The 26,513-nt window shown below is 42.9% G+C and overlaps 1 protein-coding gene across 1 annotated transcript in view; it reads left to right on the top strand.

The window, feature by feature from the left end:
* Positions 1–26,513, top strand: part of OC90 (otoconin 90) — an 885,360-nt gene that overhangs the window by 644,788 nt on the left and 214,059 nt on the right. Inside the window, exon 14 of the mRNA XM_069621643.1 lies at positions 23,539–23,637. Within this exon, the coding sequence (XP_069477744.1) occupies positions 23,539–23,637 (99 nt within the window). The remainder of the gene's footprint in view (positions 1–23,538; positions 23,638–26,513) is intronic.

Genomic DNA, 26,513 nt, shown 5'->3' with positions numbered 1-26,513 from the left:
TATGTAACAGCGCCATGATGCCCACGGGCTGAGCGTGCGCTTTAAAAATATGAACAAATAAATAAAAGACAGTACTGTTAGGAAAGATTTTGTTTTTGTATATTTCCCCCATTAGTTTTCTATGGGACCGCATTCTTTTTGCTTCGTTTTTCTTATCCTGTTCTGACTTTTTGAATGGAAGTAAAGCCTTCAAACTGTCAGTACTGAGAAATTTGAATTCCTGTATTTTTATCAATTGCATACAGCACCTTACAGTACAATGCAATGGGGATACTTTGTAACTCCCTAACTTTTTATCTTTGGGATTTTTGGTTACTTTTGAATGTGCTTAAAGACAAGCTAGTGGAAGCAGTTACATCTTTACCCATTTTAACTTTATTTATATTGTGCACATTCATGTTTACCGCATCTGACTACTAAATGTGGCTAGTGCCCTAAAATGGCTGTGCCACAAGATGTTTGCTTGTTTTTTTACCGTATTTTAGTATGGCCGTCTTCCTGCCCTCACAGTCAGGAAATCACATGTCAGTGCATGCACTTGCCCGGGAAAGCTGCTGCCTTTGGGGTTTGGTGAGCCTTTTTGTGTATGCATGCCAGAGGAAGCGGTTTGGGACTGTCTAGTCCCAGTCTACATCCTTGGTGCCAGAAAGTCTCGTGCTGGGATGGATGTGAAACCGGTAGTTGTCCCTGATTACACAACCACTGAATGGTGCAAATCCTTACCATTAGTAGGCTTGGACTTGCTTCCAGTTCCGAATCTGGATAAGAGAACTCCTGCAATCATTTGTCAGATCTACATTGGATCCAAGAATCGTACGACAAAGACCAGCCCACTGACAACCCAAAAATGACTTCTGCATTGGACCAGCATCCCCGCCAGTGATTGGCCTGGTGAAGCCCTCTCCTCTGCAAAATCGTAGAAGAGCTTCATCCGTGCTTTGACCCTTGGACTAGTGGGACCAACTAGCCTTGCTGGCTTCCTGAGGTTGCATGCCCCAAGAGCCTTCGGAAGTGTCACTGGACTGCCCAGTGGAATAACCAACTCTTTTGTGGACTGCCTCACCAGAGACGTTGCTGTTCCACATTCAAGCCCAGAACTTTGGTGGTACCCAGCGTGTGCCATAAATCGCCTTCTCCTGGAGTTGCAGCTTTCTAGCTTCAAGGGAACCTGTCCGGGAGCTGCTTCTGTAACCATGACTGGAAGAATGCCTGTTGTCGCCTGCAAAGTGTGACCGTCGCTGGAACTTGTCTTCATCCATCCCGTGAAGTGTCCTGAAGAGGTCTGCATTGCAAAAAGTCTGGACTCTTCATCATTTGGGCTTGCATCTTGAAATTGCACCCAACCGGAATAACTTCATAAACCTGCAACCCTTGGACACCTCTAACCCAAACAAAGGATGGAGGATTGTGTCCCCAGTGACCCCCAGATGATCCATCATATTGCCTGGGAAAATAAGAGTCAGGGGGGTAAGTAGGTAATCCTAGGTCAACTATGCCATCCTGCTCAGTCGTCTCCGTGGCAACCTTGGTATTACTGATCAGGCCCTAGCCTAGTTGACCTCCTTTCTCACCAACCGACACTCTCAGGTGCAAATGGGTTCTTTCCTCTCTTGTTTCTCTCTCTCTACTTGTGGTGTTCCCCAGGGGTCTAGCCTCTCTCCCTGGCTCTTCAACCACTACCTGGCACCTCTTGCCCACCACATCGCTACTTTCTGCTCCAATTTTCAATATGGTATGCAGATGATACTCAGCTCTCTTTCAGACTCCCCTCAGCCACCTCTGCTTCTTATCTCATACCAGATTGTCTGACCCCAAATCCGGAATGGTGTGCCACCAGTCATATCTGCTTAATGCCAGTAAGACTGAGATCCTCCTCATTGGGACACCCGCTCCCTCCTTTGCTCTTTCTCTCTCTGGCTGCCCACTCTGGACCCTCTTGCTGCTCCTTCCTGTGAGGCTAAGAACCTTGGTGTCATCTTCAACTCCACCCTCTCCTTCTCTCCTCACATCTCTGACATCTCTAAGAAGTCAAACTGTCAGCTGCACCTCCTCAGAGCTATTCTTCCTTTTCTCACTTTCCCCAGGAGCTCACTGTCTCCAGAGCTCTGGTCCTCTCTAGGCTGGACTATTGCATCAGCCTCTTTCTAAATCTTCCTGCCTCTACTCTTCGACCTTTACAACTTATCCAGAGCAGGACTGCGAGACTTGTCCTTTGCCTCGAGCTCAGGGATCGTAGCTCTCCAGCTCTGAAATCTCTTCACTGGCTCCCGGTAGCTGCAAGGATCAACCTCAAGACCCTTTGCATGGACTGCAAGACTTTCTGGGGCCTGGAACCATTCTACCTCCAACTTTCTCTTCCAAAACATCTTCCTTCTCGAGCTCGCTCTCCACTCATCCACTTCCAACTTTGAGGGTCAGACGCTTCTCCAAGCAGAGAGTTGGGGATAGATCTATCTCCTCGGCTGTGGCCTCCATCTGGAACAGCCTCCCTGCCTCTCTCAAATTTGAGCAGAACCACCTCCGGTTCTGGAAGCAACTCAAGACCTTCCTTTTCACTTCTGCTTTCTCTCTTCCTCTCCCCTGTTGATGTATCTGACTGCTCTGCACACTGGTCACCTGGTCACCCTCTGAACTCGGGCCCAGGCTGCTGCATTTCCAGTTGCCCTTGCACTGCCCCCGGACTCCCCAGGATTTAAGGGTCTGTATCTGAAACCCTACAGTACCTTCTCTCTGCACTTATGAGCCACCATCTGGCTGCACTTGTGAGTTATCTGCACTTGCGCCTTCCACTCCCCCTGGCACTTCTCCCCTTCCCTCTTCCCCGCACTTGCGCAATCTGAATTACACGAGGCCTAGTAAAATCGTTATCTTGTCCTCCCTGTCTTGTCGCACCTAGAAACACTTGTGTACAGGCGCATTATAAATGCCACATCATATCATATCACATTACTGTCTCCCCTGTCTTCCATAGGAGAGCATTGGGTGCAAAACCTTTTTTTTTTCTGAATTATCAACACTACTGACCCGAATCATGCCCCTTACACTTCACTGTTAACAGTGCAGAGGGTAACAATACGCCATCCAGTAAAGCAAAAACATAAGGAGTATCAGCTAAACTCAGGTAGTCACATTGCACGTATAATTCTTTTATTTTATTTCTACCTCTTATTTCTGTAACTGAATGAGTTATCTGTCAACCTCAGCATTTACCACCTAGTCTAAACAGGGAACACAGGATGATGTTGCACAAGCTGTTAAGATGGCCACATCCAGAGAGTGCTCTGGACTGGGAATATCTATAATATAACATTCTTTTCCTGGTCAGTGGTGAAACTAAAAATGGCAGATTTGGCTCTCGCAATAATCCTGGTCATCCAGTATACTGCTCATCCAGTATCATTTTCTGCTACCGAGACTGGGATATCCTGTTAAAGGCTACCAGAGAGAAGGGGGAATTAACATACGGATCAGCTGCCATATGGATTTTTCCAAATTTCAGACAGCAAGTTTAGGAAATGCCGAAAACATTTCAGGAGACTAAGAATGTACTGCAAAAGAAAGGGTTGTCATGCTATATCCAGCGAAATTAAGGGTGGTACATGATGGAAAAACGGTCTTCTTCACTGACCCGAGGGCAGCACTTGTTGTGAGACCTAGTCTGTGTGTCGCTTGTTTGTTCCTCACCCTCCACCGCTCTCCCTCACCATTTGTCAATCTCCAGCACTACCAGAATTGTTGTCAGGCCTAGTACGATAGTCGCTTGTTAAGTCCCCCCCCCCTACGTCACCTTTTGTTGATCTCCAGCACTACCAGAAATGTTGTCAGGCCTAGTACGATAGTCGCTTATCGTCTTCCTCCCCCCCCCCCCACCTTCTCCCTGACCTTTTGTCAATCTCCAGCACTACCAGAAATGTCATCAGGCCTAGTACGATAGTCGCTTGTTATGTTGCTCTCCTTCGTTGTCGGTCTCATCTCGCACTTCCCCCTCCCTGTCTCCCCTCCTTATCATTGTCAAAGCTCTTGCACTATCTGAAATGTCGTCAGGCCTAATACGATAGTTAACTAATTTCACATTCTTATGTCTCAAGGCCTTGTAAGAATGTCATTGTATTTTCCTTTGCTCCCTCCCTTCCCTTGAAGCACATTGAAACACTTGTGTGTATAGGCGCTATATAAATAAACTATCACTCAATCAATCAATCAATCAGCAGAGAAATATGCCAGAGAAGTGATTGATCCCCCGCATTCACAACAATCTCTTTCCCCTCTGAAAGAGATGGAATGACTAGAAGAAAGGGGTTACATGATGGTTTATCTCTATTCCCAGTGGAGATAGTAGCATCTCCTTAGGGGTGTAAGAAGGGGAGTCGGATGGCATATGCTATATTTGAAAGGTTTAAGAAGTGGAAGGTGAAACAAGGGACAGGAAAACGTATAGGAAGTACACAAAGTTTAGCCATAGCCAATTTAAGGAGCAGCAATTTGTAAGCACAGCTCTGCTGAGTAGCAAGCACAGTTTGAGGGGTTAACAGTTTAGTTTACGGGGAGAGAAACATAGTTGGTATGATGCATTGTCTGGTGGGAGGGATGGGAATGTGGATGTTGAACAATTCTGCACAGAGCACAGAGTTAGCAGGAAGGTGGGAAAAAGATGTCAAATATCTGCTTATGCAGAGACTTTTGATGGATAGTGTTACATTAATGACATGGAATATCAGGGGGTTCACAAATAATAAAATATTTTGACAGATTATCAAATTTGCGAAAAGACATCAAGTACTGCTACTCATATTACAGGAGACACACCTGGGACAATCTGACATATTGCCTAGGGCACAGGGATGGGAGCACATAGATATGGTGCTTCATTCTCATCGAACACTAGAGGGGTGGCCATATATATCCATGCCAGTTTGGGATTTAAATTGCATGATCTGGTGACAGACAGGGAAGGTCACTACCTCCTTATAGTGTGGAACAAGAGTAGCACTTCTAAATATACATGGACCAAATATGGGATCGCCCGATTTCTTTCGGGAATGTGGTAGACATCTGCTTAACTGTGAAGGGTATGAGATACTATGAGCATGGGATTTTAATTTCTCTCTCGCTCTTGATATGGATAGGGCTAGCATGGCCCAAGTGAGGCGCCCAAAGGCGAATATCACAGGCTGGTAGATGTGTGGAGATTTAAACACCCACTGGGGAGGGAATATTCATATTATTCGAGGATATATGACTCTACATCCAGGATACATTAAATCATGGTATACTTTGGCATGTGGAGGGTATGAATATACTTCCAAGAACATTATCTGATCACCTACCAAGTTGTTGTTACATATAGCGGGAGGGTCCCACGATCTAGACTTCCACCGTGGAGGTTTAAAAATGGGGCAATAGTGGACCCAATCATTTGGGAATATACGGTACAGGATATTGACAATTTCAAACAAAACCCAGGGGTGGTGTGGGAGACATTTAAAGTCTGCATCAGGGGAAGTTGTATGTCTAGGGAAGGAGGGGTTGTGAAAGCTCTGCAGACTAGCCCCAAAATTCTGAAATATGAAATTAAGACATTGGAGAACAGACAAATAGGAGATGACGAGGAGGAGATAGCACAAGGTCTCCATGAGGCGAGGAGGGAATTGTCAGATTTAGCTGATAGAGAGGTTAAATATATAGGTGGGCTGGTGATGGTGGCAATGTATGGAGAGGCAGACCACCCGAGAAGAACTCTGGCTTGGGCCAGCAATAAAGAACGGGAACCAGTGAATATTACTGAGGCTCGGTCAAAGACCAGCAAGATAGTAAGAGATGATGAGGACATCAACAAGATATTCCGGGACTACTATGGATCCCTTTTTACATCTCTGTCTATGGCAGACATAACTGATATAAGTTCACTTTTGGACCAGGTTGCCCTGGGTGGCTTGATCCTGAGCAGGCTATACTATTAGACACCCCACTAACAGCAGAAGAGATAAAGAAAGTGATCATGTTCTTACTGAATAATAAAGCCCCAGGGCCGAATGGCCTAACAGCTGAGTTGTGTAAGGAATTTTCAAACAAGCTTGTCCCAAACTTTTGTATGTATGAGTCAGCTTTGGATAGGGGCGTGCTTCCAGAATCTACAGGATCCGCAATTGTGACTGTCTTACTAAAACCCCAGAAAGATCGGACGAATTGTGCTTCATACAGACTGCTTTCGCTGGCAAATACAGATAATAAAATACCAGCTCGATTGCTAGCGAATTGACCACAACCGCATATGCCAGCGTTAGTCCTCCCAGATCAAGGCGGGTTTATTCCAGGTAGATCAATCCAGAATAATTTACGGAGACTATTCACACTCATACATTATATTAACACGTCAGTACCAGCTATAGTAGTCTCTCTTGATGTAAAGAAGGCATTTGATTCAGTTGAATGGCCTTTTTTGGTTAAAGTCTTGCTTAGGTCAGGGTAAGTAGACAACACCTATATACAATGGATACAACTACTTTACTCTTTCCCTATAAGCCCAACGTGGGGTACAAGACAAGGCTGCCCCTATCACCCCTTCTATTTTCCCTGGACATAGAGTCGCTGGCCTGTGAGAACAGGGAACGGCATGGACAAAGGGGAATAAAGTTATACTCTCAGTGAATATTGTCTCTCTATATGCAGACAATATGCTGCTCTATGTTAAGGACCCCAAGAACAACTTGCCTCCTCCTGTACGGGATGTACAGGGATTCAGGAAGCACCTGGGCTTGACACTTAACTGGGATATGCCTGAGCTACTACTCTTGATGTCTGCTGTTGCACAGGGGGATATAATGGTGGGCTTTAGATGATGCCCACAGGGAATTAGATATTTGGGTGTGTTGGGAGCTACGGATATCTCAATTCTCTATTCTGAAAATTATGTAAAGACATTGGAGCAAACAGAACTCAGGTCAATGTCTTCCTATTTCACAGACGGCCCGTCTCTCGTTGGCCAAGATGCTACTGGTTCCCAAACTTCTATATATTTTTAAGAATGTGCTGGAGGTACCGCCTATGCAGTTCTAGGCAAGAGTTAGAAGTCTAGATGCTACTGGTTCCCAAACTTCTATATATTTTTAATAATGTGCTGAAGGTATCACCTATGCAGTTCTAGGCAAGAGTTAGAAGTCTAGATGCTACTGGTTCCCAAACTTCTATATATTTTTAATAATGTGCTGCAGGTACCGCCTATGCAGTTCTAGGCAAGAGTTAGAAGTCTAGATGCTACTTGTTCCCAAACTTCTATATATTTTTAATAATGTGCTGGAGGTACCGCCTATGCAGTTCTAGGCAAGAGTTAGAAGTCTAATGATTAAATTAGCATGGACGGGGTAGCAACCCAAGATTGCGTATGACATTCTAACTAGCTGTATGAAAGGGGAGGATTGGAGTTCCCTGATATGTATATTTATTATCTAGCAACACAGATTCAATATGCAGTATGGCTGTGGGCTCCCTTGGTTGAACTGATGCATGTGGGGATAGAAAAGGCTGAGGCCCACCCGGACAAACTCAGGGCAATCCTATGGGGCATCCGTCAGACTACCTGAAACGAACAACCGGTAGAAGTCACATGCTTGGCATGGGATAAAATGGCAAAGATTATAGAGGAAGATCGGCTGTACTCCTCTGAGTTCTCTATGGGGCGTGTGGAGTAAATGTGAAAAAAGAAAAGCTATTTAGAGTGCACTTGAGAGGTTGGGCATTAACATAATGCAAGATTTCTTCCAGGAAGTCAGGTTTCTAATGATAAAACAGCTGAAGAAATTGGGACCATGTCATGTGATCACTATACTCTTATATTACAGGCTAAGGCAGAAGATCCAGACGGCCTGGCCTTGGTTCCCTGGGGAACCAATACCTACAATGATTGAGCAGTATATCACTGGTCCACCTAGGAACTCTAAATTAGTGTCTTCTCTTTACAGGATGATTAAGCAGTTAAGGGTGGACGCAGAAGATAGAGCCAGGGAAAAGTGGGGTTGCCCTCTGGGACCTCTGGGAATTACGATGACAGATAGGCAGTGGTCAATGGCATGTACACAGACAGGGATGATATCTATGAATAACCAATACAGCTTGACCCAATTTAAATATTTACGCCAAATATTACACCTCGGTGCAGCTACATATGTTTTATCCCAAAAGGGCCTCTGAGTGCATCAGGTGTCATCAACAGAATGCAGACTTCTTGCACATGGCATGGCAGAGCAAAGACATGAAGAATCTAAGGGTCAGATTGCATAGGCTATGTCGAAGATAATGGATGGACAAGTGCGGGACACACCTATGGCATGGTTGCTAGCTGTCTTCGAAGGAGAGGGATTTCTTAGAGGTACACTGCTGGGGATGGTGTCACTGGTGGCATGCTCATTGATAGTGAGAGCTTAGAGGAAGATTCCGACCCCAAAATGTAAACAATGTTTGGATTTATGTTATACTGCGAAGAATTGGAAACAACATATGCAGCATCTCGGCTGGCTAGAAGCAGGCCCAAAAACATTTGAAAATATACCTGAGGGAACTAGATACCTCTAACGTGTTGCCATGAAGGACCCTAGGGCCTCAGGAGAGAGAGAGAGTGTGCATTAAGAGTAGCAAAGGACACATGGAACATGTACAAGGATATTCAGCCAGGAAATGATTTATAAGATATTTAGGTGGCGTGGGTTTCTCCGAGACAATGGGTTGGGGCGGGATGTTGTGACCCTAGAAGTGGGAACATAGATGGGAGTATTATGTATCATTGACACTGTGGAATTGATGGTAATAAGGTGGCACTGTGCTGGTATCTGTTTTTTTGTTGTATGTTTGATTTGATTTGTGTATAAAAATAATAATAACGTTTTTAAAAAATAAATAGGGAACATAATAACATTCTGAGTCTCTCAAAGTTGAGGGTGATCCCCTGTATCAACCAAACAAGAAACATTATTCCTGCTAACAGCAGCGTTTACATGAGGAGCAGACAGATAAAGCAGAATCATTAGTACAAGAATAGTACTGGCCCTCTGGCAGTTCAACTCTGCATCAAACATAGCAGACAATAACTGAAAAAAGGAGGGAGCACCATTGGTTCAGCTGACTGCTGAACTGGTTAATTGTGGTATACAGAGTTTCAGTTTGGAAATTCTTTACAATAATTGCTCTGATCCTTGTACACATTTGAAATCTGATGCTACTGAGCTCCTCCTTGTCTCATATTAACATGGACGTCTCTTCCACGGAAGTTGGGTTATGCTCAGAGTTCCACCTTTCCTTGCAGTTGCTGGATTTATAATCCCATTACATTATTCTCATGGGTTTCTTACTGTCTCTGTGCCTTTTCATGAAAATGCTGCAACGCTAACATTACCTCATTCAAGATCGTGTATTCCTAGCCAATGATCAATCCCTTTAATTCCTTCTGCAATCTGGGATTGCAGCCCCATTCTGAACGTGAAAACTGCAGCTTATTCTGCAGTTTTTAATGCATTGAAGATCCCTGAAAACTAACCAAAACATCACTTACGTCTCTCGAGATAATTGTCAGTCAGTCAAACAATGCTTTATTCGGCAAATATTACCATCAGCATACACAGTTCATTACATGATCACATAAGAGATAAAACAACATTTAGGATGATTCACATACAATGACACGAAAGAACACAGCACACTAGAAATACAATCAGATGTTGGATACTGTCATTCTACGTAGCCAAGCGCAGTAAATATATTTTATCTATTTATTAATAATATACTTATAGCCAGCGGCTTTGTATATACAACATAAAATTACAAACATACAAATTAACAAAGTTAAAATTCCATATAAAAGGATCAGTAAAATCAATTGGCAATTGCCATACAATTTTGATTACTCATTGACTATTAATCACGCATACCTACACATTTAAGATCAGGCGCGAACACTAAAATATATTTCAAACTTTCTATATTACCCTAAAACTTAAGAAATCATCTGTATATTCAGATAAAATTTCACCATAAGACACATAAAATTACCGTCATCACCTTTCATAAAAGTTAGCCATATATCAAAACTTTCGCCACAATCGACTGCATTATCATAATATTTTACAAACATTGTACGCATCTTAATTAAACTTTCACAGTTTACAAGCAGGTGTTCCAAGGTCTCCATCACATTACACCCACATAAGCGACAGCATTTGTCAGTGCCTGATCTCTCTTGCCTTCCACCTATTACTTCCAAGGTGTCACAAACGCTGAATTTCATTAATAGATCATTTCTAAATATGTATGCATTAGGATAAGCTGTAATATACTGAGGCTTGGTCGGTCGTGCCAACCAATAGTGACAATAAAACCCACTACATTTCTTAGTTGATAATTCGACTATATGGGACTCATGGCTGTACTCATGATTTTCTTTTTAAGCCAGAATTTCAACTTATTTTGTGATTCGTTATTTAGAGATCTATCATACCCAGAAGTCCATTTGCTATGTTGTTTAAGGATTTTCCCTATTATTCCAATATTAGCATACCTATCCAATTTTAGATATGCTTGAATATAGGTCACAATAACTGTATCGTTGTCTAGCAACTTCACATTTTCTAAGCACATAACCATTTTCCTTGTACATTTAATACAATGTCTCTCAGTTCAAATTCAAGATGGATGTGCTCAATAGATACATTCTTAGGCAGTCTAAAGAGTTTCTTAAGCAACTCCGCCTCAAATCTTTTGAGAACATCTAAGTAGTTATGGGGCCAAATCTCACAACCATATAGCATAAGTGGCAGAATTTTAGTAGAATAGAACATCAGAATAGCATAAGTAGATATGCCAACATTTTCCCCAATAAATGTGCTTAATGCATTTACCGACTTCCTGTATTTCTCTTTTGTTACATTCCAATGATAATCCCACTTCATCTTTTCGTCCATCGTAACACCCAGATATGAATACCCCTTTACCTGTTCTAATGTTGTATTTTCAATTTGCCATACGTATTGTTTTGTTACCTTCTTTACGCCAAACACCATAGTTTTGCTTTTTTGAATGTTTACTTTTAAACCATTCAGGTTGGCGTATTCTGATAGAGCATTTAGCAGGTTTTGAAGGCCACTAGCTGTAAGATCAACCAAAAGCAAATCATCTGCATAAGCTAACCAGCTTATTTTAGCCGTTCCCACTTTTACTGGGCTTATTACCAAGTTCATAAAGTGCTCATACTTATCAGCCAAGTACAGGTTAAACAGGGTTGCTGCCATGATGCAACCCTGCTTAACCCCTCGATACGTATCTATGGGAACAGAAAGTGTTCCCCCGCCATCCAAACGGATGCGGACCATTGTATCTGCGTAAAACATCTAATTTTCAACAAACCCCTCGGAATATCCCAAGCACTTAATTTTTTCCACAACCTATTTCTGAGTACGTTATCAAATGCCGCACTGAAGTCTATGAAGGCACAATAAACATTGCATTCACGTTGCCTCCAGGAGTACTCGATAGCCGTTGTCAGAACAAGCAAATTTGCATGGTGTTTGCCCTAGGTCGAAAACCTATCTGGTTTGCTGGTAGGATATTCTTATCTTTAACCCATAGATTCAACTCTTCCAACAAAACCCTGGCATATATTTTCGATGAGGCATCTACCAACTATTGTGCGGAAGTTGGCCGGATTGTTCCATGCACCTTTTTTATATACAACCAACAAGTGGCTCAAATGCCATGTTTCTGGTATCCTTCCTTTGCATCATATTTCTTTAAATAATACATGAAGTGCATGTGCCCATAATTCTGGTGAAGGTTTCAAAAGAGTGTTACACACTCCATCAGGCCCTGCAGCCCTCAACTTATTAAGTTGGTCTATTATTATCACAATGTCTAATACACTGTGATCACAACTCCAGGTTGGTAGCAGAAATGGCTGCTCACATTCAACTCGAGATCCTAGAGTGGACTTAATATGGGCAATGCACTGACTCTCGTAAATACAATTTATCGTTAGTTCCCGTTTCTTTGCACTCCGTAAGTTTTCCCATATGGCCATGTTGTTCTTTTTACTTACCTGATTTGCGATTGTCTTCCACCATTCCTGATCTTTTTTATAATTATGCAACCATATTTGGTACACATCTCTACATGACCGAATTTCGGTAGCTTTAACATTTGACTTACTATGCGATGGGTCTAAACTTATTGTAGTATTTTGCACCTGATATAGCCTTGTCACAATATTGTCTGGAGCTTAAATCTTTATAAGCTTGCTCCATTGAAATGGTATAGAACCTTATTGAGCTGGTGTTCGTTCCTATTTTCCTCATCATTATAGAAAATAGCTCAATTATGTTGGACTCATTGATGTTATCACTACATTGCATAATGAAACCGGGAACAGTCGTCACAACTAAATGGTTTGAATGAGAGATGTTTTTATCATTCCATTTAATACCATTTTTTGCGTTTCACTTAGAGTAATCTGTCCATTACCATCATAGGTCGCTGCTGGTTGTTTTGCTAAAAAAGGAAATATATTTAAGAAACGAAATATCATTAGTTGCTGCAGTGAACCAACATAAGGCAACCACTTCTTGGCTGCTTCTGACACATTCTCTCTCTTGAACAATGGAATTAAATACATTTTCCTTAAAGCACAATAGCATTCGCAAAATAGCAGGAAATGCATTACAGATTCAGTGACCGTGCCATATGCTGGACAAATTGATGAGGAACCCCCCATCCAACCACTAGGTAGATAATTGTCTCTTGTTTCCGTTTACTTTACCTGTATGCATTTATCTCAGCACATTCTACTTTCTTGGAGCCAATCTCTATGATGGTATGGAGTATAAACTAATTAAGAGTATCTCTAGGGGGAGTTTGCAATTGCATGTCACTTGTGTACGAGCGCGATAGAAATAAAATATCAATCAATCTTTGTTTCAATAAAATGAATGTGACAGGAGGAAAGGCGGATCGGAAAAAGAGAAGAATTAATAATAATAACTTGCAATTCTTCTTGAAAGTTAACAGGTTCTTCAATGATTTCAGGAACTATTAATACATGCTACCTAAATCACTGGAAATCCATGGCACCTGCACAGTGACTATTGCATTGCGTTGTATTATATTACCTAGTCCAGGAAACGGTCTCAGCAGGTATTCTGCAGCTTCAGCTTGACGGGACACTCAATTGTGATTTAGAGACTTCCAGTGAGGTACAGGAGTGGACTGACAATATGCTGGTGGTTCAGTGAAGGATAAATCTGGGTTCTGAAATTGACCCTGCCAACCTAGTGGTGCATATGCAGCTGCTTGAAGCTGATCTGATGCCTGATCAGGTGCAGGGTTCAATATGACAGGATTATTACACGGCCCGCGAAAGCAGGCGTGTAGTTATCGTTAAGTAGCTAAACTCATAGGAAGAGCACTTTTTCAGCGGCTTATAACTTCGCTCCCCCTGGACGAATCCTCATCAAACTCTGCAAAAAAAGTATACAGCCGGCTCTGAATTCTTTCGCCAAGTTAGGTGAGGTTTTGTGCGGGGGGCAAAGGTATAGGGGGGCCCCTTTTTCTCCATAGACTGAATGGGGAAAAACTTTGTGCATGGCTACAACCTGAACGGCTGGACGGATTTTCACCAAATCTACGTCAGGAGCGGGGGATTGGGCCAGAAAGCGTGCTTTTGTATGTTTGGTGGAAATTGGACCACTACTTTTATTGCAAAGAAATGAAATGGACGTCCCAAAAAATTAGTGATATCTCGGTCTCTTCCATGGACCCATTTCCCTGTTCGCTCCGCGGACAGAAGTGTCTTTGGCTGGCGGTACGGTGTGCTGTCATAGAAGTTAGGACGCGGCCGGTGGTTGGCTGCGGGGAAGCGTGGTATACGTCAACATTTTTTGGGAAAGCCACCATGGTGTATCAGAGGACAGTGCGGCAGGGGAAGGGTCTGGAAAATGTACCGTACGGAATGCGTTGGTGGCAATAAAGGAACGGGTGGGGGAGTGAGAAGGGGTTCATGTGGCATAGGTAGGTAGGTGGAAGAAGACGGAGGAGTGCCTGCAGTTTTCACGCTTAGTGCGTCAAGTCGCGGTTAGCTAGACAGGTGACTACTTTGTGTGGTGATTGGAGGCAGGTGTCGTAACGGCCCGATAGCTTGTGCCGCAACCTGTTTGCGTAGACCTCTTTACGTGGTGAGTGCTGGTATAGCAATTTTAGAAGGGGAATGAAGTGCACATGACATAGGTAGTGAACCGATTGTGGGTACTTTGGCAATGACACAATAGTTTGGGAAAGGAAGTGGGGATGGCCATGGTATGTGAATGAAAGTGAAGAGGGGTGCAGGAGAGGGTGTTCTCTTTCTACATTGTGGTAAGTGGTGCAATTTGTTGCTGCATAGTTACATGCTGGTGCATAGGTTGGGTAGGAGTACTGGTGGTAGTGCTGTGTATGTGGATAGTCGAAGTTGGTGACATGGTGCAATGGATGGTGCCATTCTGTAACAGTGAGAGTGTTGAAGGCATAGACGTCCACTCAAGAGGCTAGGAGTTTCCGACACACTCAGCAGTACTGCATTTTGGATTGTGCACCAGTTAGCGGGTGGTGACCTGTAAATAGTGAGTGTACAGAATGTTTCAGACGCAATAGAGTAGGAGAAGTGAGCTGTCATGCATGCATGTTTGGTTTTGCAGGTGAGTAAACAGTTATAAGATGGTAAAGTTTTTGATGTGAACTTAGCAATGGTGCTGTGAAACGTAATTCAGTGTGGGAACTGGGTGCTGGGTTTGCATACAGGTTAGTATGGAAGAGGATATGGTAGAAGTGCACCTTCACTGTGCTTGGTAACTATGGTGTGTGCTGAATTGTTGAAGTAGGGCCAATGTGGTGATAAAGTTGCGGGTAGGTTGGTAGTGACACAATATTTTGTGAATCGGTGTGGGTAGGGGTGGTGGAGGTTGTGGTATGTTTGTAGGTTGTCCGGATTACAACTGGTTTTGTGATTCGGAGCAATGCAGAGGTTCAGTATGTGATTGGTGGGTGCGTGTACAGGTTGGGTAAGAGTGCTGGTGGTAGTGGTGTGTATGTGGGTAAGGGTAGTTGGTTATATGGTCACATGCATGGTGGCATTACGTTGCAGTGCCTCTGTTCAAGGCCTAGCTATTGGGTGAATGGCCTAAGGCTGTACCCCATGCATTGAAGAGCCTAGCACTTGAGGAAACCCACGCCCCTAATGCAATTTTGACTTTGTATCTGGTAGAGGATGGTGACCTGTAAAGAATGGTTGTGGAGTATATTTCAGACGCCATAGAGCAGCAGAAGTGAAGTGCCAGGTGTGTATGTTTGATTCCGCTGGTGAGGTCACTGGTAGGCAATGATAAAGTTTCGGATGTGTGATTGGAGATGGTGCAATCAAAAGTCACGCAGTGTGGGCACTGGGTGCAGCGTGTGCATACTGGCAGTATGGCAGAGTGTATGGTTGAAGGTTAGTTTTTATGGGTTCTATACTATGTTGTGTGAAGATGTGTTGGAGTAGGGCCAATGATGTGAAAATGTTGTGGTTAGGTTTGTAGTGACACAATATTTTGTGAATGGCAGCGGGTAGGGGTGATGGAGGCTGTGGGATGTTTGTGGATGCAGCTAATAGCGACCTGGTTTAGTGAATGGGTGTTTTATGGTGTGAGGGAGTTGGGTTGCAGTGCTGCTACGTATGTTAATCTTAGGCACAATGTTAGCTGCCCACATGGTCGCATGCATGTATTCATAGTGTTGTGCTGGGTGTTGGCAAAGGTGGACTGTTGTGTGCATGGCGAAAAGTGTGCTGGGTGCGCCATAGGATCATTGTGGATGCATCCTGTAGGAAACGTTTTTGGCAGAGGGGCTTTGGAAGGAAAGGGAATGTGTTCTCAGAGTGTGTAACGGGAAATATGGAGTTGTGTACAGAAATTATAGTGTGCAATGCCGAGGTTCAGTATGTGATTGGTGCAGGCATTTCTGAAATTGTATATTCGCCAATAGGCGGCACTAAGTTAGTGTTTGAAAGTTTGAGTGCAAAGGGAAGAAGTATTGTGTCTGTTTTTCCGGGGTGTGGCACTAGCTGTAGCTGGAAATGCGCTTGTGCCACATAATGGCATTCTGAGGATGGAGGCTTCGTAAATGGAACTGTGGGGATTCTCCAATGAGGATTTGAGGGTGCGGTTGACCGGAAGGGGCAGTGACATATTCACCCAAAGTTCTCTGCAGTGAGGTTGGCAGAGATGGACAGACGGTGAGTGCTTATAGTGGGTGATATCTTTGTGCACGATATTCACAGGTATGCTGTGGAAAGAGGCTTCGATACTGACTTTCAGTTGGAAGGAGTGCAGGCTTTTTGGAGCACAGTTCATGAGTGGGGTTTCGGGTGCATGGATCTCCTTTGCAAATATGTGGCTTCTGTTGGTACTGTAGTTGTGGTGGTCATGCATTTTGGAGGACTACATTTGGCACACATGTTGTGCTCTCGTTTGCTGGCTTACTTAAAGAAGTTGATTGCTGTGATGCAGATGTTTCCCACTGCAAAGGTGATTATCTCATTCGATGACACCAAGAGGACAATGGGAGAATGAAAGTGTAAATTTTGCACAGCAAGAGGTCGGGAGATGTTGGATAAACAGAAGCATGTGCGACTTTATGTGCAGTGCTGGGATGTTCTGCATGGACTATGAAAGCATTAGTAACCAGCCAGATTTCCAGTGGTTTCAAGGAAATAGCATTTTTCTTACCTCCATTGGCAATGCTGTTGTGTTTGCCACTCTGCACGAAGCCTTGCAGAGAATTCTGTAGAAATGGAAGATAAGCAATCATGTTCAGGTGAGAAAAATGTGAGGAGCAGAAGTAAACAGACAGTGGGCAAAAGAGAGAAAAATAAGGAAATAAAACTGTATGAATGCACATACATAACAAAGTCGATGAAAAGAAAAAAAAATTATACTTTTTTTAGAGGCAATCCTAAAGACACAATCCCCACCCCTGTTTCACATTCCTCCCCCTGACCAACCCACCCCGCTCAAACACCCCCAACACCCTCTGAACCCCCTCCCCCTCCAGTTTGTAGCACAGTAATTCCACAGATTTCACTGCACTTTGAGGATTAGATGTGGCATTTCCGGGCTCATTTTGGGATGGCACCTATAGCAGTGGCCATGTGGAGGCTAAGCCATTGGGCAACGTGGTGGGTAGCTGTGGTGTGTACATAAACATTGTGACAGAAGGTTTGTTGGTACCGATAAATGTAGGAGGCTATGGTGAAAGTGTGCAAGGTAAGGGGCATGCATCCTGTGTGTATGTATGCACTGCACGCACTTGCTTAACATTGCTAATATACATTCCATTCTGCTTTTGTGGGTTCACTTTTCCGACATTTGTAGTGCATGTATTGCAGTGGGAAGACCTTATTCTGAAGTTTACAAGGTACGTGGCAGGCATCATGTTGTTATGAGTGTAGTGTGTGTATTATATGATATGATGTGCTATGGTATTTTGTGCCAGTTGTATCGCGCCTACATATAAGTGTGTGAAAACGCCCCGAGGAAAGGGAGGCAGAGCAGAGGCCAAACAGAGACATTGATTCCTCTAGGATAGCTGACATTGAGAGTGCGCAAGTGAATGGGAAGGGGGAGGGCAAAGTGCAGTACATGGGAACCATACAAAATCGAAATACATGCAACTACGGTCGGTGCTGGCAAGTGCAAGGATAAGTGTAGAACTGAAGTGGTGGCTGCACTATTAGGGTTATAGAAAACAGTCCCCAAGTGTGGGGGTTTGTAGAATGCCAGTGGAGGGGTGGAAATGTAGGGAGGGAGGTGGCCTGGGGCACAGATTATAGGGTGGGTAGGAAAGCAATGCACAATACTTTTCAGCCAGGATGTGATTAGGGGAAAGGAGCGGAAAAATAAGAAACACATTGAAAGATTTTCAGGTGCTTTCAGACCCTACGATGCTTCTCCTCAAGGTGCAGGGAGACAGAGAGCATGTTGCACAGGGAGGCCGCAGCAGAAGAAACACATCTACCAACTTGTGGTTGCGTGTAAAAGCAACTGACCTTGAGGGAGTACGAGGCGGATGAGGGAAGAGCTGGAGCAAGCAGATATTTAGGAAGTCACAGTGCAAGGTATTGAGGTCCAGGGACCAGAAGGGCTTCTGTATAATGCACGGGGCTTTTAGTTCATTGTTCGCAGCCACTGTGAGGTATTGCAGACATTTTAGTCTAGCAGAGATAGGATCCCTGGCGTTCAGGCCAAGGACAAGTTGCGCACTCTTCTTACGGATGAGCTGCTGAGGGCGCAGAGTGGACGCTGGCAGATTTAAAAAGGGCCTGTGGCAACAGTGCAGTGTACACAGCACCACAGCCGTGCAGAGACTGACCTTTTGGAAAGTGACTGTAGGTTGCTAAAATACATTTAGTGGTGGCTTTACTGCCTTCTTTTTACGAGTTATGGAGTAGGTGGGTTAGTGGGGAACAATTTTTGTAGCATTGTCGGAAGGAAAGAACAGAGTTCCTACTTCGCTAATATGGTGTATGCTATGGGTAAATGAAAATGTTGCACGCACATACAAACACATTGCTACTTTATGGAAGGATATGGGAGGAACATCAGTATGCTTTTTAAACACGTAGTGGACGCTTAGAGGTAGATATCGTGCGCAGAGCCACTGATAACAGAGTTGTGCACATACTGCAAAAAATCTGTCTATACCTTTCTTTTGTGGTGAAGGGCGCTTATGTGGAAGAATGTGTATGTATAACTCATTCAATGTTTCACTGAAGTTTCCACAGGACGTGCTTTCCAATAACAGCACATGTGCAGGCTGATTTCGTAACGGTAAATATGAAGTCTTGTGGAGAACTGACATTGTAAACTGCTGAAGTCTTGGAGGCCTTTGATGGATGCGTGTCAGTACTTAGCAATACCTAAGAAGGGCGTGGTGGGAAGAGGATAGTGGAAAGGGAAGAAGGACTGGTCATGATTTACTGGGGCGCGGCCCTTACGATACTTTGCAAGTCGCACATGCTACATTCTGTGCTTTTGAACATGCTGGTCAATGGAAATGCGATTGTTGCAATTGTCCAATCAGGTGGTTAGAGTGTGTGTCACAGGAAACGGTGGCCATATTTTGTTTAATTACTCTGTGTACTGAGACAGGCAGAGATGGCCAGACGTACAGTTTTCATTGTGGGTGATCGCTTTGTGCTAGATTTGCTCCAGTATGCCATGGAAAAAGGCCTTAATGGCAATTTGAATTTGGACAAAGTGGAGACTTTGTGGTGCGGTGTCGCTGTCCGTACTTTTGACCATTTTCTTGCAGAGTGTCGACGAGTGGCCAGTTTCGGTACTGTACCCGTTGTGGTAGTGCATTATGGAGCATTGCTTTTGGGTTCCATAGCTTGTGCAAGTGTGTACCGTCAACTCAAAAAGATGATGAAAGAAGTGCAGCGCATTTTTGCCACTGCGAAGGTGCTTTTCTCATGTATACCATCAAGTACAGTACATAACTATCCCAAAAAATGTTGTCAGCAGCCAGAGGTGGGAAGGCATCTTATCAACAGAAGCATGTGTAACTTTTTGCGTGCTGTTGGGATGTACTCCTGTGACAATGACAACGTTAGTGATCAATATGTGCACCTTCTCAACGGAAATGGCATTTCATTGTCGCACAGTGGAAATGACATTTGGTTTTGAAATCTACAGGCTGCACTGAAGACGGTATTGTTAGAATGTGAGGTGAAGTGCAACAAATAAAAACAATTATAAAAGCCAGACAAAAGAGTTATTAATGTAGAAGTTGTTTAACAACTTAAAAACAAAACAGCTTTTTTCAGAGCCACCACTACAACGGACATCCCCTACCTTGGTTGACATTTATTCCCGTACTCCTGCGCGCACACACCTAGAAAGGTCCACGCAAATCGCAACAGTTGCAGGGTTGTACTAATATATGTGTAATGTATGCCCCTTTTGCACATGGCCACCTTACATTTTGGACTGTGGAGGACACGAGATTGCGCAATAAGCTTTCTGGGTGTGGAGTGCACGCATAGACTGTGGTATACGGTATATTTGTCGACCTAAATGCAGAGGGTGAGCTTATGGCTGTGTGTTGTACAAGCCACAGTGTATGCTTTGTGGGTGAATTGTACATCGCTTACTTGACAGTGCATGCAAACCAGAGTCTGGTGGAAGTTATGAGTGAAGTGTATCATGTGGGTTTGTACACGTATGGAGCAGCTACACTGAAGTGATTGCTTTTGGTTTGTCTGTGTGAGACTTTGGTGACGCTCTATCACGATGATATTATTGTTGTTGACTGTTGAGGGACAAATAAATACCATGTAACACGATTTTCAGTGCTGTTTGTGCTGAGGGAGGCAGTAGGCCAGGTAATGCTTCTGTATCCAATCTGCTACATAATTGTGTATCCCATTATGCAGACACCCATGTAGGCGCGTTCTTTTTAATTTGGTCCGGAAATGGAGAAAGCACGGTACATTGTGAAGAAGTGTATTTATGTCTTTTTTACAACTTGTGCCATTGTCGTACTGTACAAACAGTAATCTATGGTTTCATAGCACGAACACTTTTCCCCACAAATAGCGTTCCTGTTGATATTACTGCATTTGCGATTTCAGCACGCTCTACACACATTTCCTTGCTGCCCTTTTTGGAAGTATAGGAATAATGTATGTGCTTGCTGTTGTGCACTTGCGCTCTATGAAAACACATTGCAACATGCAGAACCATCTGTTTCAACAGCCACACGTTTCTACCTGTTTCCACTGCAGAGTTTTCCACAGTACCACAGTTCCTTCCATTTAGCATACAATTGGTGGCGGGTATATGATGTGCCTCACACTGGCACTTACATTGTTACACTCTGAAAGGAGATTTATATCATAATCAGCCACAAAAAAATATTGCTAAAGGGACGTTATGGTGAAGGTGTGGTATTACAAACAGCATCATTGTTATATACACTATGCCAAAGCAACATTATGTTTATAGTGTACTAATAAAAATCTATGAAATTCACTAACAAAAAAACGTTGTTAAAGGGATGTTATGGTTAAGTTGCACTAGTAAAAACCTATGAAATTCATGAAAAATAACTGCACATGTGATGTCATCAGTGATGTCATCAATGATATTTGTGATGTTATCTTTGATGTCATGGGTGTTAGTCCTTGCAGCGCACAGTGGTAGCGTGAGTTATGGTTGCTTAGCTTACTATCACTGACGAATTTCTAGGGTTTTTCGGTTTTACCTGTAACCATAACGTCCCTGTAACAATGTTTTTCCATTTAATTTCATAGGTTTTTGCTAGTGCAACTTAACCATAACGTTCCTTTAACAACGTTTTTTGTTAGTGATACATATTTAAAATATCTTCTAGTTTCTTTCAGTGGAGGTAACCATTGAATTGCTGGATGGTGTCTACTGTAAGATTTTATGTTTTTATGTACGGCCACATTTGCTTGTTATGTTCTTAGTTCTTTTTAACTGCTCTTGGAGTTTCCCTCAGTCATCTCTTCCCATTTTCAGAGAAGTAAGACAAGAATTGGCCTATGAGGAAGACCATGCTGCTCTTTGCAATGTCAGCATATTGGCGCTCAATTTCCATGCCCCAGGCTCTAGCGTCTACTCTAGACATGGGGCCTCATGACGAGTTGGGCTGTATCCCCACCTGGGCTATTAGCATTAACGCCAAACCCCCTGCCGCAATTAGCACCGGATCATGGGTTTGGCGGAATTCTACATTCCCAATTGGGCCCAATGACGAATTTACTGCGCTACTACCGCCGGCGGTATTAGCGTTTGGAAATAGCACCAGAAGTCAGCAAAATTGCAGCGGATTTGCCCCCAGCTCAGAGCGGGGGGTAAATCCTGCCAAACTCATGATTTGGCAGACCCTTAAATGTGGCCGTAATAGCATTACCGCCACATTTAAGGATTACCACCGAACTTGTGATGAGGCCCATGATCTATATTCAGATATTCAGTGGTTCATAGATAGGATAGGGAAAGAGACAAAGATTATTCAGGGGCAAAGGTGCATAAACCTGATCAGGTCCTGTTGCTAGGATACAAAGGAGGATTTTTGGCAGAGTTTTGGAAGTAAAGTGGCAGATTTACCTCCTTCTTATTGCTGGAGATAAATCCTTCACTTTGCCTCCAAAGTTATAATTCAGTGTGCAGGAAAAACAACGGTAATTCTGTTCCCTCTAAAAAAGTGTTGGTAAAGGAATTATCACCAGTTTGTTCTGAACCACCGAACATATAATGCACAAAATAATCAGGTTTGGAACGGAATGGATCGAGAGGAAACAAACTTTTTCACATGATACATTTTTCGGCACGCATACAGTATTATCTAGTCTCCAGCTATTTGTGACAACCTATCCACGTGTATAACATCTGGTGGGATTTGCAGGGTAGGTACAACATTTGTCTGGTGATTCTGAATTGTGCACAGGATTTTTTTTAAATTCATTTCCGAGTCGTTTATTCAAAAATATTGACTATCTTCACTTATGATAATTCTTTCTTATGTAGTTAATATTTATTTATATTGATATTGATATTTTATTTCTATCGCGCTCGTGCATAGGTGTTTCAGAGCGGCAGAATGGATACAAGTGCCTTTTCTACTGACAGCCAGTTGTCCCTAGACCAGATCTGGTTTTAAATAGCAATTTTTCTGACAGACGCTTTATGATAGAATAATAAAACAAACAAAATAATCATATTTTACTAAAACAAACAAAAATAATCATATTTTACTAAACTGTGCTGTGAATAAAACCAGATCGTTCTTCAGTTGGACTAAGGCTCTGGACCTTCAGATTGTCCCCTCAGCGAGATATCCATTAAGAAAGAGCATATTACTTTCTCCAGAAGGCCCAGGGCATCACTAAGTGGCTCACGGGAATCTCCGCTGAGGCATCCTTTAGACTATGAATCTGTGGCCAAGGAGCCCAAAATTGTAACAACAACACGATACAGACGCAGGACTCCAATCTCAGATGAGGTTAGTTTGGTAAATCTTCAATAGCAGCACTGCAGAGTGAGCACGGAAATGAACAACACACTTCACTAAGGAGGATTGATTGCAGCCCTCTTAATTAGCACAATGGTCTTCAATGTGAAGCCAGGAAAAGCTTGACACCCAAGATCACTTCCCCAGTATTCAAGAGATAGTCTTTTGGTCGTGAGACATGAGTATACAAAATGTGTCCTTGACAGGGATCGTTTAGGATTGCAAATGGCTCTCTTTGTTTTTTTGTTTAATAGACTCATTTTGTGGGAGGCACAATTTGTGTTATATTTCCAGCTGCAAATGGATGAAGGGATGGTCAGACACTGTGGTGTCTGAAAAGTTGTCTCCAAATTTTGATGTTTGCATATCTTAATTTTTTTTTTAAAGTGTAATCATTGTTAACCACCTACAGCAATCTGTAGTAATTATATGATGTGACATGTGCTGTTTCCTTCACAGAGACAGGTTTTAAGATGGCCGAAGAGAGAACATCCCAGTCTCCTCTACTCCCAATGATGCCCCCAACTGAGGAAGGACCCGAAGGCGGAGAAGAAAAAGGTGGGTACAGTGTTTGAGTACAACTCACCATTACCTTAGGGACATGCTGATGGGCATGCCAGTCCATTGTGGGTATATTCTTGAAGAGAGGGTGCAATGTGTCGCTTGCCTCACCAGTTTGCCTAGTCTTCTTATTTTTTGTTATCCTCTATATGTCCATGTAATTCAAATGGTGTAACTCCGTATTCGTGTAACTCTTTTGTCTTTGTGTTAACTCTATGCCATCATATGTTACATTCATATATTTTGGTATTTTACGTTTGAATCATTTTATTCGATTCTATTATTGTGACTGGCTGCTTTATTATTTATAAAATACATTTATATTGTCTATGTGCACTATGCATTGACCATATGACCTATTAATCTCTTGATTAGTCTTTACTGGTTCAAATCTAACTCTGACTGCACAGGGGCCCAGTTTTCTTTTTTATTGTAATGTGTGACACAATAATGCTTTCATCTGGAAAAGTACTCCTCAATTTATGTCCACCAACTCTTGCGAGAGAGCGCTCATTTTTTCCCACAAAGCATTCAATGATGAGGAACTATATCACTATGCACAATTTAGTATAATCAGTGTATCATGATATGGGCCTTGACAGCCTGTATGGGTTTAGAGTTTTAAGCAAGTCAAATCAAGCCTAGTGCCGTGAGTGGTGCTGATCTTTCATATTGCTTAGTTTGTTTCATGTAGAGGTGCAAAGGAACAGATAAACAAACATAGGTTTTGCCCTTTTTAAATTACAGGTAATCTTTGAATGGTCTTTTGTGCTGTATTTTTAAGCAATATGTGGCAATTTGGTAACAGTAGAAAGCATGTCATTATTTTCAGGACTAGAATCTTAGAAGCTTTTTACACAGTTAAACAGCTGTGTTTGTACTGTGAAACCAGGCTCAGCTGGCCCTCTCCATCTGGTATGTGAACTGAATGAACAGTGACATGTTACAGCACTATGCAATGCAAATCACTTCAAGTCCCACCTCTAAAACAAAGCAATAGTTTGACACACATTCCAGTGGTGGCGGGCTTTGCGGGGTGATAACACCCAGAGCGAAGCGAGGGCCCTTAACTAGGGCAAATGGAGAAGGTGTACAGCTGGTACAGCTCACCAGGGAAGGCATGGCTGCCATTACCACTTGTGCGTACTGGCTTACATTCCAAGGAACGGGCAGTGCAAGACATGCTAAGTTGTTTCAAAAAATAAAAATAAAAGTTAGTCAAAACAGGTATGTTAACAAACTCTTTCATTTTGGGTATTACAGGCAGGAACAGGGAAGGCGAGTGCAATGAGGAGCATGGCAGTGAATCTAGGGGGTCGACATGGCAAGGGTGGAGGCGTCCTCTAAGTTGTAAAGCCTGCATGTTCATCTCTCTGATTGGCTAAGGCTGCCAGAAAGAGTATCTTCAGTCACTCTATTAAATGCTTTCCAGTATGAAATTGTACCTTTCCCAGTCAAAGTACCTGAGCAAGCCGCAGAATGCAGGAAATGCAGAAGCCTTCAAGGGGCCTAGTAATAGGAATATCTCTGCAATTTGAAAATGGTGTTTTGAAGCAGGATGGATACATTCTTATAGCAATAATGAAAGCATATGTGCCTTCTGCAAATCTAAAGAGTTTTTTGGCTCATCTTACTGTGACATTGATGACATAGGGAATTGTCTTTGTGTCTGCCTCTTCTTGTGTACTATTAACGCAGTGCTTAGAACAATGACAGGTAGCCATGTCCTTACGCCATGCCACCACAACGTCCTTTCTGGTCATTTCTAAATATTGAAGACTTTTATGAGCTAGATAAGCAGTTAATTCATCTTTGGTGCTAAGGTGTTCAGCATCTTCTCAGCAGCATTAGCTATGTGTACTGGCCATGATTTTGTAGTGGGTTGGTGCTGTAACCCAATGCCCCTCTTATCATACTCTTGCCTAGGTTTTCTTGTTTGTCAAACACTAAGGCCAAATTACAATTTTGGTGGAAGTCGCAAAATATCCGGTATATTGGACTATTGGATGTTTTATCGCTCTTGCCAAAAACAGAGTTTCAGACGAGAAAGCCATCCCTTGCGCCAGTCTTTTGTCTGGCAGTAAATACATCCACACAAAAGCATTAACACATGTGGAGATATGAAATCCCGAAGGAGTCCCATGCGACTCCAAAATGGGGAATAACAGATGGGTTCACATGGCTCTGAATCATGTGGACCCTTCAAGTTACAAACATAATCAAATCCTCAGCGTATTCCACTGTACACCCAGCACTTCTTTAGAATATTGGGGTGAATGCTTTTGCCTGATCTTTGCGTATCTGAATGCCTTTTGACTTATCCAAAGCGTGTACCTCTGCAATGCCATCAACAATTTCAATAGGTAAGATCCTTTCATGTTGAGTATTGATAATTGCTGTTGTTGGAGTTGTATGTTGGATGTTTTCATTGCTGCTTTGCAGTGTTGATGGTGGTGGGATAGACTTCATCATTTCTATTAGTTGGCTTTTTCGCTGGCAGAGATGCATAGTTCCATCATCGTTAAACGCTGATCATGGTACGGCAGACGTTAGTGATCTGTCTGCTATTAACTCTTTAACAGTACCAGCCAGTTGTAATTTCTTCTTGGCACTTGAACAAACATTAGATTTGTTCTTCTTGATAGGATCCCATAAATTGATGGTGCTAGTTTCAAAGATGAATCTCTATGTTTTGAACTCATCATGCAATCTACTACCAAGAGCATGGAGCTCACCAACACATTTGTTATACTCTTATGCTACAACTGCCTTGACTGCAATGTTCACAAGTACCGGTCCTTCATATGAAATGATTTCCAATCAATAAGCAATGTTTTACTGCATATCCTGCCTGTTTAGTGCTTCTTTATGAG

Source organism: Ambystoma mexicanum, chromosome 5q (genome assembly GCF_040938575.1).
Source record: "Ambystoma mexicanum isolate Mex_15411 chromosome 5q, UKY_AmexF1_1, whole genome shotgun sequence".
Classification (NCBI taxonomy): Eukaryota; Metazoa; Chordata; class Amphibia; order Caudata; family Ambystomatidae; genus Ambystoma; species Ambystoma mexicanum.
Note: the sequence above shows the minus strand (reverse complement) of the source record. Positions and strands in the feature narration are given on the sequence as shown.